The sequence below is a fragment of the Eleutherodactylus coqui genome, chromosome 9 (assembly GCF_035609145.1).
Source record: "Eleutherodactylus coqui strain aEleCoq1 chromosome 9, aEleCoq1.hap1, whole genome shotgun sequence".
Taxonomy (NCBI): Eukaryota; Metazoa; Chordata; class Amphibia; order Anura; family Eleutherodactylidae; genus Eleutherodactylus; species Eleutherodactylus coqui.
The window spans coordinates 33,891,348-33,909,286 of NC_089845.1; the positions used below are offsets into that span (position 1 = coordinate 33,891,348).

A 17,939-nucleotide genomic window follows, 5' to 3' on the forward strand; every position below is an offset into this window, starting at 1 on the left:
AAGTTTGAAAATGGCGACTTCTTCCAAATTTCCAGTAAATTTTGACTTTTATTTATTAATAAAGACAAAAATTAGTGCTGAATATTTACCTCTAACTAACTACAATATGCCACTAAAAAACTATCTCAGAATGATGTTAAGTAAAGGTGTTCAAAAGTTATTACCACATAAAGTGACATGTCAGATTTGAAAAAAAAGGCTTGGGCCAAAATGGGCCATGTCCTTAAGGGGTTAACAAAATGCAAAATGACTGAACAAAAGGGAGATATAAATCACATCAATATTTGGTGTGACCATCTTTGACTGCAAACCAGTCTCAATTTTACTCGGTACACTTGCACACTGGAAGGAACTTGGCAGGAAATTTGTCCACGTATCTTGGAGAACGGAGTACAGATCTTCTATGGATGTCAGCTCGCTCCAGTCTTTCTGTCTCTGCATGTAAATAACTTTATGCCAGTGCTCTGCAGTCCAATCTCTGTACAGTATTTTCTCTAATGAAGCCCCTTTGGACTGTTCTGGACATCTGGAAGAATGATTGTCCGCAGAAGAGGAGGTAAGTGCTACCATGAGTCCTGCGTCATGTGAACAGTAACGCATCCTGAGACCACTCATTGGTAGGGCTGCTTTTCATCCATGGGAGTGGGCTCACAGCCTAAGAATGCGGCTATGAATAAAGAATGGGATCTAAACATCCTCCAAGAACAACCTCTCCCAACTATCGAGGTGTAACGTCTCCCAACGATCCAGGAGCGACGTCTCCCAACCATCCAGGAGCGACGTCTCCCAACCATCCTGGAGCGACTTCTCCCAACCATCCAGGAGCGACTTCTCGAAACCACCCAGGAGCGACTTCTCCCAACCATCCAGGAGCGACTTCTCCCAACCATCCAGGAGCGACTTCTCCCAACCATCCAGGAGCGACTTCTCCCAACCATCCAGGAGCGACTTCTCCCAACCATCCAGGAGCGACTTCTCCCAACCATCCAGGAGCGACTTCTCCCAACCATCCAGGAGCGACTTCTCCCAACCATCCAGGAACGACTTCTCCCAACCATCCAGGAGCAACTTCTCCCAACCATCCAGGAGTGACGTCTCCCAACCATCCAGGAGTGACTTCTCCCAACCATCCAGGAGTGACTTCTCCCAACCATCCAGATGCAACTTCTCCCAACTATGCAGGAGCAATTTCTCACAACCATTCAGGAGCATGTTCTCACAACCATCCAGGAGTAACCTTTCCCAACGATCCAGGAGCAACTTCTCCCAAACACCCTGGAGCAATTTGGTTATGAACAATGCTTTACAAGCATGCTGGAGCACCATGTCACAGGGCAATATTAATAACAAAGCTGCTTGGTGAAGTAAACTCCCCAGATCTCGATCCCATTGAGAACCTGTGGGCAATCCTCAAGAAGCAGGTGGACAAACAAAAACACAGGAATTGTGGTAAACTCCAAGCACTGATTAGGAAGAATGGGTTGTCCCCAGTCAGGATTAAACCCAGAAGCGTATATACAGCATGCCAGGGGGAATTGTAGAAGTCCTTGCTGTAAATATTGAGTCTTTGCCTAAACTTGATGTATTTTTGAGTAACCATAGAAACATCTGACTACAAGATCTAAAAAACTGAAGAAGCAAACTTTGTATTCGTCTCAAAATCTTTGGTCATAACTGTATATCTAAAAGAATCAATTCAAAGGGCGGTCACACCAAATACTGATTTAATTTAGATTTCTCTTTTGTTCAGTCACTTTGCATCTTGTTAACTTACAAAAAAAAATATTAACACTTCTTCTGTTTTTTTAAGCAGTTTTACTTTGCAAAAGTTTTTTGGCAGTTGGGGGAAATGGTGCACAGTATTGTAATTATAGTTGATAATTGAGGGAATGTCAGATGTAGTTCATCAGTGTCAGAAGTCTCAGGATCCAGCCACCTATGTAGCCAATGCTGTGGAGCTGCTGGTCTTGGAGCCATCCGGAGTGGTCATGTCTGAGGTGAGCTGCCAGTCAGCTCTGCTTCCAACTTCTACCAGGAGTTGATTTCTCATGGCCCCTGCCCCAACTACACTATAGAAGCAGGCTGATGCTTGCTGCAGCCAGACAGCCATAACTGTCATGGCCAATTATAAAGTTTGGTTGGCCATGGACCCCCTGCAGTTTCGGGAGGCTGCTCAATTTGCCCATATGATAATCCTCCACTTTGCAGACTAGTTTTATAATAGTTTTTGGATACATATGCACTTTTCAATTGAAGTATTACATTTTAGCTCCAAGGAATAACAGTAACTAATGCAAGATGGTAAAAAAATAGCATTCATTGTTATGTTACATTTTCTATGCAACAGAAAAGAATGTCTTGGCTACGGAGAAAAATGTTCTGAAATAGTTATTCTAATCTTGGCATATTACTAGGCTAATCCATCACCAGCGACACGAACCATACTTTGGTGCTCCCTTTTTTTAGCCATAGTGTTGGTCTGTACCAGGGTGATATAATCAATATGTAAAACTCAACCAGATCTCCAAAGGAATCACCGGTTGTGGCTCCTTCTCGTAGACCGAATGCCGAGTCCTCACCTCCAGGCACATATTGAATAGTCATAAAGACAGCTATACCAGCATGAGCATCACTTTTGGTTTTTCCTTCAAACGTCTTTGATTTTGAAGATCTTAGACATTCGTAGCATCCTAAGATCCTCAAAGGCCCGCTGCAGCACAGAGGTAAGTCAGCAGCTGACAAAGATAACTCACCTGTTGGCTGTGAGCTGAAATATCGCAAAGCATAACAAAGGAAACTCTGCAGTCTCAAAGAATAAAGCCAATATACAACATCTCACTTCACTCAGATGTTCTGGTGGTAAAAGGACAGAATTAAAAAGACCTTCTATGGAGAGGATTTAAAATAGTCTGTTTTATAAAGTCGATTAAGGGCCCTTTGCAGAAAACGGTGAAGGGGAGGTGGAATTCTCACCTTCCTTCTTAGCATAACTTTGGCCTCTAGTTTTAGTAGCAAAATTGCTTGTGTCTAACTTATGTTCTTTCTTGAACATCAGCAGTCAGCAATATCGTGTTCTGGCTGACCTCAAACTGGTGTTTTTCTGCTATTTTTGGCCTCATTCCCATGGCCGGGTCAGATTCTGACTGTGAAATTTCGCAGCAGAATCAGACCTGGTGCCGGCCAATGACCCTACACTCACCTGTCAGCATCCGCGGTGAGTGTCTCGCCCGTCGCGCCTGCAGTGATGCAAATCAGTGGTGAGTTAAAAATTGACATTTTGGAATCGCTGCAGATCGGACGGTTTCCATTGACCATAATGGAAGCCATACGTGTGATTTTTGGCACAAAATAGAAGATGCTGCGAGTCTTCCCCACGAGCGGAAAATTGTAGTTGACTTCCACTCATGGGAAGAAAAGAATTATTTAATGTGGAATGCTATGGATGGACATTGCTGCGGAATTCGTGGCAGGCGATAGTCTGTCCGTGGGCATTTGGCCTTTGGGTGGGGAAAAAATAACAGAGAAATCTCATGCGCTTTTTGAATGATGCCAGCATTTTTTCACTGGCATTTTTTAGTGGTGATTTTTCATTTCATGGTTCAGTGAGAAAAAATGCTGAAATGTATAAGGCCTCATGCACACAGCACACACGGAATCTGGCCGTGACCGCAGCGGGTGACCCTGCGTATCTATGTGTGCAGGCGGCGGCCATGCAGACCTCTCTTTTTGGGTTTTTTGTACTGCGTATGGTCCGCACGGCTCACCAACGCGCAGTACAGATTTTTTCTTAAATCTTGCTTTTCCTGCGGCATCCGCGGCCCATCCGCAATGTCAATTGCAGATGGGCAGTGGTTTGGATGGCTTCCATGGACTTCAATGGAAGCCGTCCATGTGGGAACCACAGAAAAATGGAGCAGGCTGCGATTTTTTTCATCCATGAGCGGAAACCACAATGGGCATGAAGAATCTTTTTTCGAGAAAACAAGAATAAAGTGCAAATGCAATGGACATAAAAAATAATCAAGTTCCAACCGTAACCTGTAATAGTGCTTTACGCATTGTATTATTTCAGGGTTATTTATGGTTCATGACAAAACTAATCAAAAATAGAAGTCAGCAGTTGAGTGGGTGAGTCTGGGCGCGGCTCTAGCAGAATATACCGTTGTGGTAACTGCAACGGGTTGTATGTCAAATCTATCAAACTTTACAGGTGAGACAAAAAACATTCCTATTTTGCCCCCATCATCTTGATTTGGCCTTTACAAAGAGAGGGAATTTGACGGTTTCTCATTGGTCTTTTGACATACAAAATATTGCAGTTGGTGTAGTTCATTAGATTGGTCACCAGGGTGCAATAAACCCAAATTTTTATTTTTTTTTTGACATACGACTTATTGCAGTTACCATAACGATACGTTTACACAGATAATGTAACTGCCAGCTTTAGCATTTTCATATGTTCATATGTAAATTTGAGATAATGTAGCTGCCGCGTAGATTGTAACTTTTAGAATAACTTGATGATTGCTGAATTGGGAAAACCCAACCCATACGATGACTGGGTGACAGCCGGCGGTGTTGCTCATGATCAGTTCCTGCTACAGTGTGTTTTTCTATATATACTTTTTACTCAGTAAAGAGCTTCAGAGAGGGAAGTGAATCTTGAGACGCCACTTGTCTGTTTCACGCTGTATTCTTCTCCGGTGCGCCGTCACATTTGCCATACCTGATTGATAAGGCCACGATACACTTAAATTACTCCAACACCATTTAGATAGTCCAACAGTATACCTCACATGTGCAGCAAAAGGTGACATATGTCTCATTCCCTTTGTCAAGGGGTACTCAATATTGATATGCGATGATTACCTGCTACTTATATTCCTCGGTGTTTGCTCCTTTGCTGATTTTTAGCTCAACTCCATTAGGGCAGATCTCTAACCTGTGACTACAGTTTAGCTATAGTGCTTACTGAGAGTCTGAAGTAGTCTGAGACACGCCCCCTGACTTTCCATTGTGCTCCTGCTACTTCCTTCCTCTCTGCCTCTTCAGATGGGTTGCTGTGTATAAACACAAGTCTATTACAGGCTAACCAGTAAAGTCTCCCTCACACAAGTGTTCAGCAAAGCGCCACGATTTTAATTGTGGCAGTTTGCCGCAATTTTACTTTTACTTTCGGCCGACAGCGGAGTTTAGCATATCTCATCATGGATGAGGTGCGCTAAACGTCAAAAATAGAACAGACTCCTCTGTGACTGTCTGAGAGGCTCCATTGAAAACAATGGGAGTGTTATACTGCGAATAGGGCAACGCCTTTGTGAGGGAGGCCTTAGTTGCTGCATGGAGAGCCATGAGGACTTGCCATGTAATTCTCTTGAAGTAAAGGCATGCAGTCCCTTGGATACAACAGGAATGGCTGGAACATAATCTAGATTGCACACAAAGAAGTCCAGTAGTAGAATACAAATGTCTACAAGGGCTTCCAAGGGTTTTTGAAGTGAAGGCATTGCCCAATAGTATGGCAACAGACAAGGACTTAAAGGAGTGAAATAAAGTATTACATGTATGCATGTGGTTGGTAAACCTTAGAGACGACCCTATTGGCCGGGGGGGTTTTGGAAGCAAATGATCCCTATAGGAGAACAGTAACAAAGTAGAGTTAAAGTTGGAGTCACATTGTATCAATAGCTGTTTTATTGACCTACGACAATTTATAACAATGACTACTTGTTATTAATTATCCACCATTCCAGAAATTCTGTTAGAATGAACAACTTTTTGTTTTTCTAAAAACATTTGTATTGCAACAACAGTAGCAGAAATTCTGTTCATCCTTCCCATTTTTTTCCCATGTATCTACTGTAAATTCCTTTACTTTCCGCCGTCTTATCTGTTATTTTCCTTCTTCATCCGCCCAGAACAAGGCTGTTTGCAGATTACACATTTTGCAAGAGGATTAACAAGTGATTTTGTAGTTAATAGTAGCTTCATAAACTGAGTGGACTTAAAGCGCAAATGCACACATGTCCGTGCCAGCTGTTTCTACACACCAGTCCGCTTATTTTCAGGGGTTGTAAAAAACGTAACATCCTATATTATTCCTCCATCATATGGCAAACGGAATACTACCCAAAACAGAAGAGATTAATTAGCGACGCTCCCTATTCATTAAGCAGCACTAATCTAATAAGACCAAATCAATGTTCCACTAATTTACATGGTGAACTAGCACAGCTGCGAGCTTAGGACGGCACTGGCGCCTGACTAATGAGCCACAATTATTTCAAATGTCCCCACCCGTGTCCCTGACTTTGCAGACAGTCTATTTAAAGTATGTGGTACCACCAGCCAGAAGCAGATTAGACATACACTGCAGTTACTCGAATGTAGACAGTTTTACTACTTTCTGGAGGTCTTCTACCCCCAAGCTTTACAAGGGCAGCAAAAACTATCCGTGCTGTAGTCATTAGATGGCATAATCAGCAGTGATTGACATTCTTCATCTTCTTCACTGTCATAGCTCAGATGAACTCTGGTGGAAGGGTAGGCTTGTATTTGATCATCAGAACTAATGACATATAATAAATACATTTCACACAAGAATTCTCTTTTTTAACTTTCTAATATTTTTTTTTTAATTTTTTTTTTTTAGTTTTTCTACAGCAAGTGAGTGGGATGGGAAAGGGAGCTACAGAACGGAAGGAGTAGGGGATGCATCATATCGTACGACCATCTCCACTAAAACTCTGTAAATAGTTTAACCCCTTAAGGACACGGCCTATTTTGGGCTTAAGGACTAGAGATGAGCGAGCGTACTCGGATAAGCACTACTCGCTCGAGTAATTTGCTTTATCCGAGTATCGCTGTGCTCGGGGCTAAAGATTCGGGTGCCGCTGCGGCTGACAGGTGAGTCGCAGCGGGGAGCAGGGGAGAGCAGGCGGGAGAGAGGGAGAGAGAGATCTCCCCTCCGTTCCTCCCCGCTCTCCCCTGCAGCTCCCCGCTCCGTGCCGGCACCCGAATCTTTAGACCCGAGCACAGCGATACTCGGATAAAGCCAATTACTCGAGCGAGTAGTGCTTATCCGAGTACGCTCGCTCATCTCTATTAAGGACGCAACGATTTTTGGCGGATTTTCTTCTCCATTTATCAAAAGTCATAATTTTTTTATTTTTCCGTCGACGCGGCCAAATAAGGGCTTGTTTTTTGCGTGGCGAACTGTAGTTTTTATCGGCGTCATTTTTGGGCACATTGACTATATTTTAAAACTTTTTTTTTTTTTTTAATGATAGCAGGGAGAGAAAACGCATCAATTCTGCCATAGATTTTTTTTTTTTACAGCGTTAATCATGCAGCATAAATAAGACAATCCATATTCTCTGCGGGCCGGTACAGTTACAACGATACCAAAATTCTTACATTTTTTTTAGGTTTTTTCACTTTTCTGCAATAAAAACCCTTTTTTTGGAAATCTTTTTTTTTTTCTAAATCGCTGCATTCAAAGTCCTGTAACTTTCTTATTTTTTGATTTACGGAGCTCTATGAGGACTTATGTTTTGCGAGACGAGCTGTAGCTTTTATTGGTACCATTTTGGGGTACATACGGCTTTTTTGATCACTTTTATTTCGTTTTAGTGAGGTAAAATGCTAAAAATTAGCATTTTGCCTCAGTTTTTTAGCGTTTTTTTGTTACGCTTTTTTCCGTGCACAGTCAAAAGCATGTGCAACTTATTGTACGCGTCGTTACGGACACGACAATACCAAATATGTGGGGTTTTAATTTTTTTTTACCTTTTTTTATGCTAATCTGAGAAAAAGCATAAAAAAGGGGTTTTTTACTTTTTTTACATTTTTTTTAATTCATTTTTTTAATCTTTTTTTTTTACAACATTTGTGTCCCTCTGGGGGACTTTCACCACAGCCCTGATGATCGCTATGATAAAGCATGGCAGGGCTACTGCCCTACCATGCCTTATCGCTCATACAGCGATCTCAGGCACTGGCAACACAGGACCCTTAACACAGGAGGATTTTACTTTTACGCCACTTTCAGTAACAATTGTTTAGCAGTGTTTTCATATAGAAGAAAAAATTAAAGGGTGTTTTAATTCAATTTGATTGTTTTCCAACATTGTGTGGTAGATACTGGCACATCCTCAATATTGGTGGGTCATATGAGATAATACGCGATGGACTTGTTTCGAATGTTTGCACGTTTCTAATGTTTGCATGACAGAAACGCACCTGCATATTCCGCCCGCTCCCGCGTGTATTTGTGTGCGCAGGAGCAGGACACAGACTTTCCACAGCTATGGGTATCTGCCTCCAAGAGGGAGTGCACATTTCCTTCCACTTTTAGGCTGGGTTCACACAGGGCAGATTTGCCGCGGAAATTCCGTGCGGAATTTTGCTGCAGCAGATCCACTTGCGGCCTCTAATCTTGGGATTAGCCAGCCATGTGGACGAGATTTGTCCAAAATCTCATCCACATGGGACGGCCAATCCGTCGCCGCACGGATTTCCCAGCCGCAGCATGTCTATTTTTTTCTTCCCATTGCGACCATGCTTGCCTCTATAGGAGCGCAGGCCGCAACGGAAAAGCATGCGGCCAAGCCGCTCCCAAACCCATGGCTGAGTGCCGCGGGTTTTGAAGCTGCGGCATTATCGCGAGATTTCCGCCGGGGATACGACCTGTGTGACCCCAGACTTAGCATCCCCAGTGGCCGTTAATTAATTAGCAGTGAACCTGTGCCCTCCTGTTTCACAGAATGATAGGAGTCTGGGGAAAATATACCTTCCATCCACTCCAACTCCTTTCATCCTGTCACAGTACAAATCTTTAACACAAAGAGGTGCTTATAAAAAAAAGTTACAACAGATAATATAAAAAGGACATAGAAGGCAAACAGTTACAAAATAAGAGGGAATTAGAGAATACCAGACCCTCACTTAGAGCATCTAAGATCCGGGAGATATACTGAAGACGTCTTGGGCAGTCCTATAACGTTGTATATAAACTCCTGCAGTCTGACCCCTGTTGTTTGACTCGTGCGATACTTTCACGTGTTCTAGCCACACCCCCATGACCCTCCTCCTGACCATCTGAGAGGGGTGGGCTGATTACATGCAGGATCATACAATATTGCAAATATAATTCTTACTTTGGTCATACTTCCTCATAGGAATCTCCTAGGGAGACATTATGACCACCATTATCCGGTACATATTTTTTAGCAATTTATTGATTCTAAATATCATATCTTAACCCTTTCCAATCCACTCTCTGACGTCTTCCAGCATTCGGATTGAAGGCTGTACAGCTCCGATGTCGGAAGACGTTCGGCAGGGTATTCTTACTGTAGATTACTGGCCGCTCTGTTGTCAGGGGCCTCTCCAGCATGTCCCTAGCCAGCAGACGATGCCATTGTAAAATGGCAGAAAGAGAAAGCACCCTGAATCCAAAATTGGATTGCAAAGGGTTAATTGGTCGATCTGATATTGAGCTTTGGGGGTTCTCAGTGTTCCCCAGTTCTGGTGTTCGGAACATAGGAAGGGGCTGGATTTCCTGGGCCCAATCATATCATTGGTGTTACTCAGAACATGCATTATGCCAGGAAGATCTTAAGTTATGGTGTTCTGTTGTGCCGTAAATCCCTCTATGCATGCCTACTGTGACTGTAGGTACTACGACTGCCCCCAAGTCCTGCATCAGACTCACAGATTCTACTTCAGTTTCATAGTGGGCACTTACATAAATACTAGGGGAATTAATGCAGAGGTGGCCTAACATTTAGGCTGGGGTTATATGGGACCGAAATTCCCATGGAAATCTCGCGGAATGATTGCATGGAAATACTGCAAGATTTCCGCAGCAGAAATGCAGCTTCAAAACCTGCGGCCTTTCGTCACGCATTTTGAAGCGCCTTTGCCGCCTGCATTCTGCTGTAGCCATCTCTCCCCATAGAGAGGAGAGCGGCCGCTGTGGAAACGGGGAAAGAATTGACATGCCGCGGCTTTGATTTCCATGTGGCATGTCAATTTCAGCACGGCTTGGCTGCAACGGATCGCCGCAGCATGTGTACAAGATTTTTGCAAATCTTGTCCACTTTGCTGCTTTATCAAAGGATAAAAAGCCGTGGGCGGAATTTCCGTGCAGAAAGTCTGCACAGAATTCCGCGGCAATTACGCCCCGTGGAAACCCAGCCTAACACATACGCAACAAACCTGGTTTTAAACAAAGGTCACATTGTCTTAAGTCAGTTGACACAGGATTGGCACAGCATTTCAACCATTAGAAGGCTGAAATCTAAGACATGGCAGGATCTGGGCATATTTCATAGTACATGTAATGTTGATATTGTATACAGTCATAACATAGTTTAAGGGACCACAGGTAGAGGATTTTGTAAGCTCCTGGCCATCCAGGTAGAAAATAAATCTAGTATCGCTGGACTTGTCCTACATTGTGGGGAAGGCTAGGCTAAACTTCACCAGCGTAGTCATTGGCCCTTCCTACTCATACAGTGGCAGTTGCGTCATTAGGGACTAATGGCCCGCTTAAAGTGGTTCTGACATGAAAAAAAAATTTTTGCTTATCTTGCGTGGCCAGGACCGATCGCCAGGCATGTCCCCTCCGTCGGGCATCTTCGGTGGCTTCCAGAAGCAGAGCTAGAGCGGTCAAAATGACTGCTTCCTGCTCTGCTCCTCCATCAGCCACTTCCAAGGTGAACGGACAGGCCTCCCACAGCAAGCACATCACAAGTGTTTGCAGTGCTTGCAGTGGGCGGCCCATCCGTCCTGGCTGAACTCCCGAGTGCTGCGCATGCGCAGAAGAGAGGCAGCCCGTCCTGACTCCTGTCAGAGGGCACTTGTCTTCTGCGCAAGCGCGGATTCCTGGAGTGGGGGTGGCTCGTTAGAGAAGAAGAGGAGCCTGCTGGGAGATGACCCCACTGCACAACAACAACAGGAAAAAAGGTAAGTATAAGATTTTTATGCTTTAGCAGCCATTAATCGTGGGTTTCTTATGTTCATTAGGCAGACCAGGGAACAATGGCTGCTAAAGCTTAAAAATCTAATTCGTGTCAGAACCCCTTTAAGGCCACAGAGTCTAGAAGTGGGCCCGATTGGTAGCCATGGCACATAGGCTCCGGGTGTAACTGACATAGCCAAGAGTAGTCATCATTGCAGGAATGACCAATAGTCTCTATTATTTGTAAATAACAAAACCTGTCCATGGAAATAAACCCAACCTGGGATAACACAGTCCTTAGTCCTGCTTATTAGGGAAAGAGTCAACAGTTCTCAGCCTGGTTAACTGGGAACAGTTTGACTTCAGGTCCATTAGCATGGGAAAGCAATAGCAAGAAGGCAAAAGAACAGAGGACTCAGATAATCCTGCCACTGAGTCTGCCCAATCTGGCCTTAAAGATTACTCTGCAATCACCGGAGGACACTGTTCGTAGGACATTTGCTTCGGCACATCGGTCACACAAAGAAGAGACCCCTACTATCGCCATCTATAGCTTTGGTGCTCACCAACTCACCTTCGGCTCCTTTCCCGCTCACCGTGAACCCGTTCCTCTGTCCTACCCCTTCTTAAAAATACAGTGCACTAAAAACAAATCAGTCTTACTATAACATTGGGCAGCAGCCACTCTTCTTCTTACAATCACTTAATTGAAATCTTATTTGTATGACTATTTATCATTGCTTGCATCCTTTGAGTACATTACATATGTGTTGCAAATAACGAGAATGACTTCAATTGCCAGCCTAATGTTACACCTGCTGGTTAAAGATCAGTCAGTATTGGATGTTTGTAGCCAAGTTCTATTATAAATTTTTGTTTGCTTTTCATAGTTATTAACCTTAAAGTCAAATCCCGATGCAGCGACTCAGAACAGAAGATTTCAGTTCACACAAAATCAAAAAAAAGAAGACTCCAAGACATCAACATCAGTCACCAGTGTAAATCAAGCCAGCACATCCCGACTAGAAGGACTACAATCAGAAAATCATCGATTACGAATGAAAATCACAGAGGTACTTTCAGTTTCAGTATTGCAGTACATTTTAGATAACAACTAATTTAAAGGGTCACTTGTGCTTATATGACAGCTAATGTTATATATAAGGAGAACAAGAAGTAAAGGAGAGGGATCACTCATCCTACTTACTGAAGACTATAGAAAGGACAGGGGAAGGGAGGGGAGACAGAGACAAAGACTCAGACAGATGTGCTGTTAGTGCTAATGGTGAATTTTTTTACTACTATTTATTCACATCTCCACTGCTCAGTACTTCTCTAGGGTCCTCCCTGATATTTCTCCCTGTGTGTTACAGACAGTTAGAGAGCAGAGTATGCAGTCTTCTCTGTGCACAGGGTATTGTACATAACGCAACCATTAGACTCTTATCACCACCTCAGAGAGAGCTACAAACCAGAGATGGAGCCTGCAGAAAAAGGGTGATAAATGTAGGATACAAGTGATATAATGGACAGATATAGAGATATTCCTCATAAACACATACATGGCAGCTTATTCTGAAAAGTTATTTGAGAAGCCAGATACGCTTTAACTCTTTTATACGCACAGTCTGCTGTGCAAGAAGCATAATGCATGTGGGGATATAAAGTGTGTTCTCTCTAAGCTCAACTATCTACAGGATTCAGTTTTTGGGACAGAGAGAGTTCAAAGCGGGTGATTAGATTATTAATTAGAATGGGTGGTCTCTCCTAGGATGAGAGGCTAGAAAAATCAATCTTCTTCAGCTTGGAAACAAGATGCCTTAGAGGTGATATAATGTACAGTAAAAATATATGCTTGACTGATACAAAGAACCGGCAGATAATGTATTCATTCCAAGAACTGTAGAAATAAGCAGTGGGCATTTGTTACATGTGGAGGAAAGACTTTTTAGTCATCAGTATAGGATAGGGTTGAATGGAATTCCCTACCCTAAGAGATAGGAATAGCAAGATACAATAACATTACAATAGGGGCTAAATGCTTATATAATAACTGTTGGCATTGAGGGTTATTCATAATTTAGCATGATGTACAACTGATCTAGGAAAGGTTCAATTTAGTGGATCTGTATCTTTTTTCAACCTAAGCAACTATGTGACAGTATATTAGTGAGGACGATCTCTCTCCCCCCCCCCCCCCCCCCCCCCATCTCACCCCCACTGCCCCTCCTAACATGCTCGGACAAGAATGCAGTTACTCGAGAAGAGCGAGGCTCGCTCGAGTAACTGACTTATCCGAGCATGCTTGCTCATCTCTAGAGGAGATCACATGAACAGAAAACAAGAAGTAGAGAAGACTTGCTGGGAGATGGAAAGCTAGATATCTGAATGTAGACGTTCTAATAAAATAATTTGCTGTTAAATTTCATCTGAATGCTTACGTTTTATGGAGAACCAATTATAGGAGGTGTATTCATTTTCTCATTGTTGGATTACTCCCAGAGTAACCTGTGACATCACAGAGTGAATCATGTGACCGGCTGGAGCGCACAGCGCTCAAGATCCAGCTGATGCAATCATGAACAGCCTGTAGAGGGAAGTTCTCCTTCAGCCATTTCACTCTACCCTGTTCAGTACACACCAGCCAGATCACACCAGAAATAATAATCACACTCAGAACTGGCTTTATACTTACTTGACAGGAATATCCTTGTAGTTTCTGCATCCATTTCTATGCTGCACAATTGTAAGGAGGTGCTCCACACCCTCCCTCACAATGTAAGCAGCCCAACTACTCGGAGTCTGCGGCTAATGGCCTTGTGGTACAAATGTCAGAAAACAACATTTTGTAGGAGCCTCCTAGAGGCTGCGTAGCTGGAACAGACCTTTGAGCATGGTTCCTCCATAGAAGGTAATGTAGGGATGGATGCCGGCCACAGTGCCAGATCCTACAAGATCGCCAGTGGGTTTGTGGGGATGATATAAAAAAGGAGAGGACTGCATCACAAGAACAGAAATGGGCTGCAGAGAGGACATGGGAGCAGTGTGTGCCCTGCAGTACCCAGCAGAGCCTAGCAGACATAAAAGAATACATTGGAGCAGTGTGTGCTTCGCAGTACCCAGCAGAGGCCTAGCAGACATAAGAGAGGGAATGAGAGCAGCATGTACTCCGCAGCACCCAGCAGAGACCTAGCAGACATAAGAGAGCGCATGAGAGCAGAGTGTACTCTGCAGCACCCAGCAGAGGCCTAGCAGACATAAGAGAGGACATAAGAGCAGTGTGTGCTTCGCAGCACCCAGCAGAGGCCTAGCTGACATAAGGAAGGGTATGAGAGCAGCATGTACTCCGCAGCACCCAGCAGAGGCCTAGCAGACATAAGAGAGGACATAAGAGCAGTGTGTGCTTCGCAGCACCCAGCAGAGGCCTAGCAGACATAAGAGAGGGCATGAGAGCAGCATGTACTCCGCAACACCCAGCAAAGATCTAGCAGACATAAGAGAGCGCATGAGAGCAGAGTGTACTCCGCAGCACCCAGCAGAGGCCTAGCAGACATAAGAGAGGACATAAGAGCAGTGTGTGCTTCGCAGCACCCAACAGAGGCCTAGCAGACATAAGAGAGGACATGAAAGCAGCGTGTACTCCGCAGCACCCAGCAGAGGCCTAGCTGACATAAGAGAGGACATTAGAGCAGTGTGTGCTTCGCAGCACCCAGCAGAGGCCTGGCAGACATAAGAGAGGACATGAAAGCAGCGTGTACTCCGCAGCACCCAGCAGAGGCCTAGCTGACATAAGAGAGGAGGTGAGAGCAGTATATGTGCTCCGCAGCACCCAGCAGCGGCCTAGCAGACATAAGAGAGGACATGAAAGCAGCATGTACTCCGCAGCACCCAGCAAAGGCCTAGCAGACATAAGAGAGGACATGAAAGCAGCGTGACCTCCGCAGCACCCAGCAGAGGCCTAGCAGACATAATAGAGGACATGAAAGCAGCGTGTACTCTACAACACCCAGCAGGGGCATAGCAGACATAAGAGAGGACATGAGAGCAATGTGTGCTCCGCAGCACCCAGCAGAGGCCTAGCAGACACAAGAGGCCTCTGATCATGTGGTGACTGCCATTTAAGAACCAGAGTGCTGTCCCTATTCTGGGAAAGCAGCACAGTAATAAGAAACAACGAAAGGACCGGATGACCGGGGGCCAAAACTGGTGAACCAAGAGGGCTGAAAAAGACCCAGATCACGAGCAATGGATCTGGAAGATCGAAAGCTGCCAGATATGTGAGGCCAATCTACAGTGTCTAAGTGTGTGCACACTTGATAGTCTTTATGGACTGACGGACTGACATGACCAGTGATTAGGTGTTATATGTACACAGGTAATGTGGGGGTTAACATAGTATACTAGTTATGCGGGAGTTAATACTGTGTATGTACCAGTATGGATCGGCACTTTATGCGCAATAGAGAGGCTATAATATAGAAGTGATGTACCTCTGTTTTGATGCATCATTCGCACCTATGGTGCATGGAGTTTTTGAGTTGGCGGAGCTCTGAATTTACATGTAAATGAGAGATGCTATGCATTATGTGCAGACGGCATCTATGGTGCATCAAGGCCACGATGCTAGTGTGTGCCACGGACCTCCGGGAATTAAATATGCAGCACTAATGGGAAAAAGGCTGTTCTCAAGCTGCATAACACTCTGTTCTGATACTGCCGCATTTTGAAGTCTCTCTCCACTGCCAGAGTGAGATCTCACATTTTGTTCTTGTAGCAGGGATCAAGAAGAGTGGCCGCCCAATAATGATCTGATGTTTTGATGTGAGCTATGCGACGGTCCTTCTGCAAACACTGTGGCATAAAAGTACTCATATGCCTCAAAGTCCATAAGGCTGGGGTCACACAGGATGGAAATCTCTCGGAATGTCCGCAGCGGGACCACACAGAAATTCCGTGAGATTTCTGCAGCGGATTTGGCACAGGTTTTGAAGCGTCTTTTCTGCCTGCGGAAAATCTCTCCTCATAGAGAAAAGAGAGTTTGTAGCGGAAACGGCACCAAAATTGACATGTCGTGTATTTGAATTGCCCACCATATGTCAGTTTCCCCACAGCTTGTCCGCAGCATGTGACCAAACTTTTTTGCAAATCTTGTCCACTTACTGCTTGTTCTTAGTTTTAAAAATGCATGCGGAATATCCGTGCTGAGGGTACGGACAAAAATTCTGCAGCATTTGTGAACCCAGCCTAAAGGTGATGGCCCACATTCCTCAGGGTCGGGTTTAAAAGTGTCCTCCATCCTTTCTTGCCATCAACGTAGAATAGCTGGGGTAGATAGGTGGATGGAAAGAACGTTGTGTAGCCTCACCCCCTACCTCTTCCCCCTCTATACTTCTCTCATGGGTGGAGAAACATGTTGGAAAGGACACCATCCTTTCTTGCCCGAAGCCACCCTCCCTGCAATGTCGAGTAATGGAGAACTGACCAGACCGTTGGGAGATTGGTATCTCTTCCTCCTCCTCCTCCTCCTCCTTTTCCTCCTGCGATGACAACGACATGTCATTGTCCTTGCAGGCTCTGTTCCAGCAGACAGACAACAATGATGGCTATACTGATCAGTGCCTCATCCCAACTAACCATTTTGGTTGCTTCCTCTAAGTAGGCTAAAACGGCACAAGCATCTTTCATCTGCAGCCTGTCTACAGGCATCAAATGACCAACCTCCATACAGCGCCTGCTAATGGCATACACCATCCCGTACTCTCTGACTGCTCTCTGCTGCAGCAGGTATTATGGGAAATTTGATTTTCCCACAATTTTTATCAAAAATCGGGTCAGACTTACCTGATTCAATTTAGCAAAAATCAGGATGATTTTATCGCAATGAAGATGAGCAACACTAACCGCTATATTGTAAAATCCTATTTCAATGTGCACAAAATTGCAGAACAATGCACTCACCCATAAGATGTTATCTCCAAAATGCTCCGTTCTCCAGATATTGATTCCTCTGTCCTATGGTTCTTTACTGCTCGCTGCCAGGGAAACAAACCATCTCTTCTATGGAAAGAAGTAGCAGATCAGAACAGTAGCTGGTGGCCGGGCCTGAGCTGGTGTGCATGCGCTACTGAGATCCCGGCTGACGACCTCCTGACTGCCAAATCGAGGGGCGACTACTCCCTACTGATCCTCCTCGACCTCTTTGCAGCATTCGAAACTGTCGACCACAAACTTCTCCTCTGTTACGGCACTCTGCCCCCCGAGCGCCAGTTGGGGGGCCCTGATCTCCCGCACCCCCACTGTCCCTGCCTACTTGCCTCGGCCCTGGCTAACCCCAGGCGGACAACTGGACGGCGGTCCCTGCCCTGGCTAGGGACCTGGCGACTGACAAGCAGGAACCTACCTAATGGGGGGAACAGAGTGCCGACAGAGGAGGCAGATGAATCAGACCAACAAAACTTACAAGGCTGGAGATGGGACTCACAGGCAAACTGGCAGGGTGCTGGATAGCAACTAGTGCTGACTGGGCCAGACTAGATTAGAGGCAAACAGAACCAACAAAAACAGACTGAGTAATAGAGGACCAGAGGGAGCTGACCGACAACTAGGGACTGGCTGAGGAGAACCGCAGACAGACTGGCTAGGTGCATGCAGAACCAATAACTGGCAGTGAGCTCACTTCACTGCCAGTCTTTTAACCACAAGGTTCCGCCCAGGGGCGGAGAGTGGGAGGAGGCAACTCCGCCCACTGCTGTATAAGAAGAGCGGAGGAGGGCGGGCGGCACCCTACGGGCGGACACGCCCATGCCGCCGCCCACAGCTGCTGGGACAACCTCAACACAGTGCTCCAGGGCGCCGGAGCGACGCGCTGCATGGTAACATTACCCCCCCTCTGACGGGGGACCTCCGGGCCCCCGGAAACTCGACCAGGCTTATCCAAAAAACGGCTATGAAAACGCTGTACCAACCCGAGAAT

General features: G+C 45.1%; 1 protein-coding gene across 1 annotated transcript in view; it reads left to right on the plus strand.

Annotated features, from left to right (window-relative positions):
- Window positions 1-17,939, plus strand: part of GABBR2 (gamma-aminobutyric acid type B receptor subunit 2) — a 581,362-nt gene that overhangs the window by 545,556 nt on the left and 17,867 nt on the right. The window contains exon 16 of the mRNA XM_066578831.1: window positions 11,857-12,039. Coding sequence (XP_066434928.1) covers window positions 11,857-12,039 — 183 coding nt within the window. The remainder of the gene's footprint in view (window positions 1-11,856; window positions 12,040-17,939) is intronic.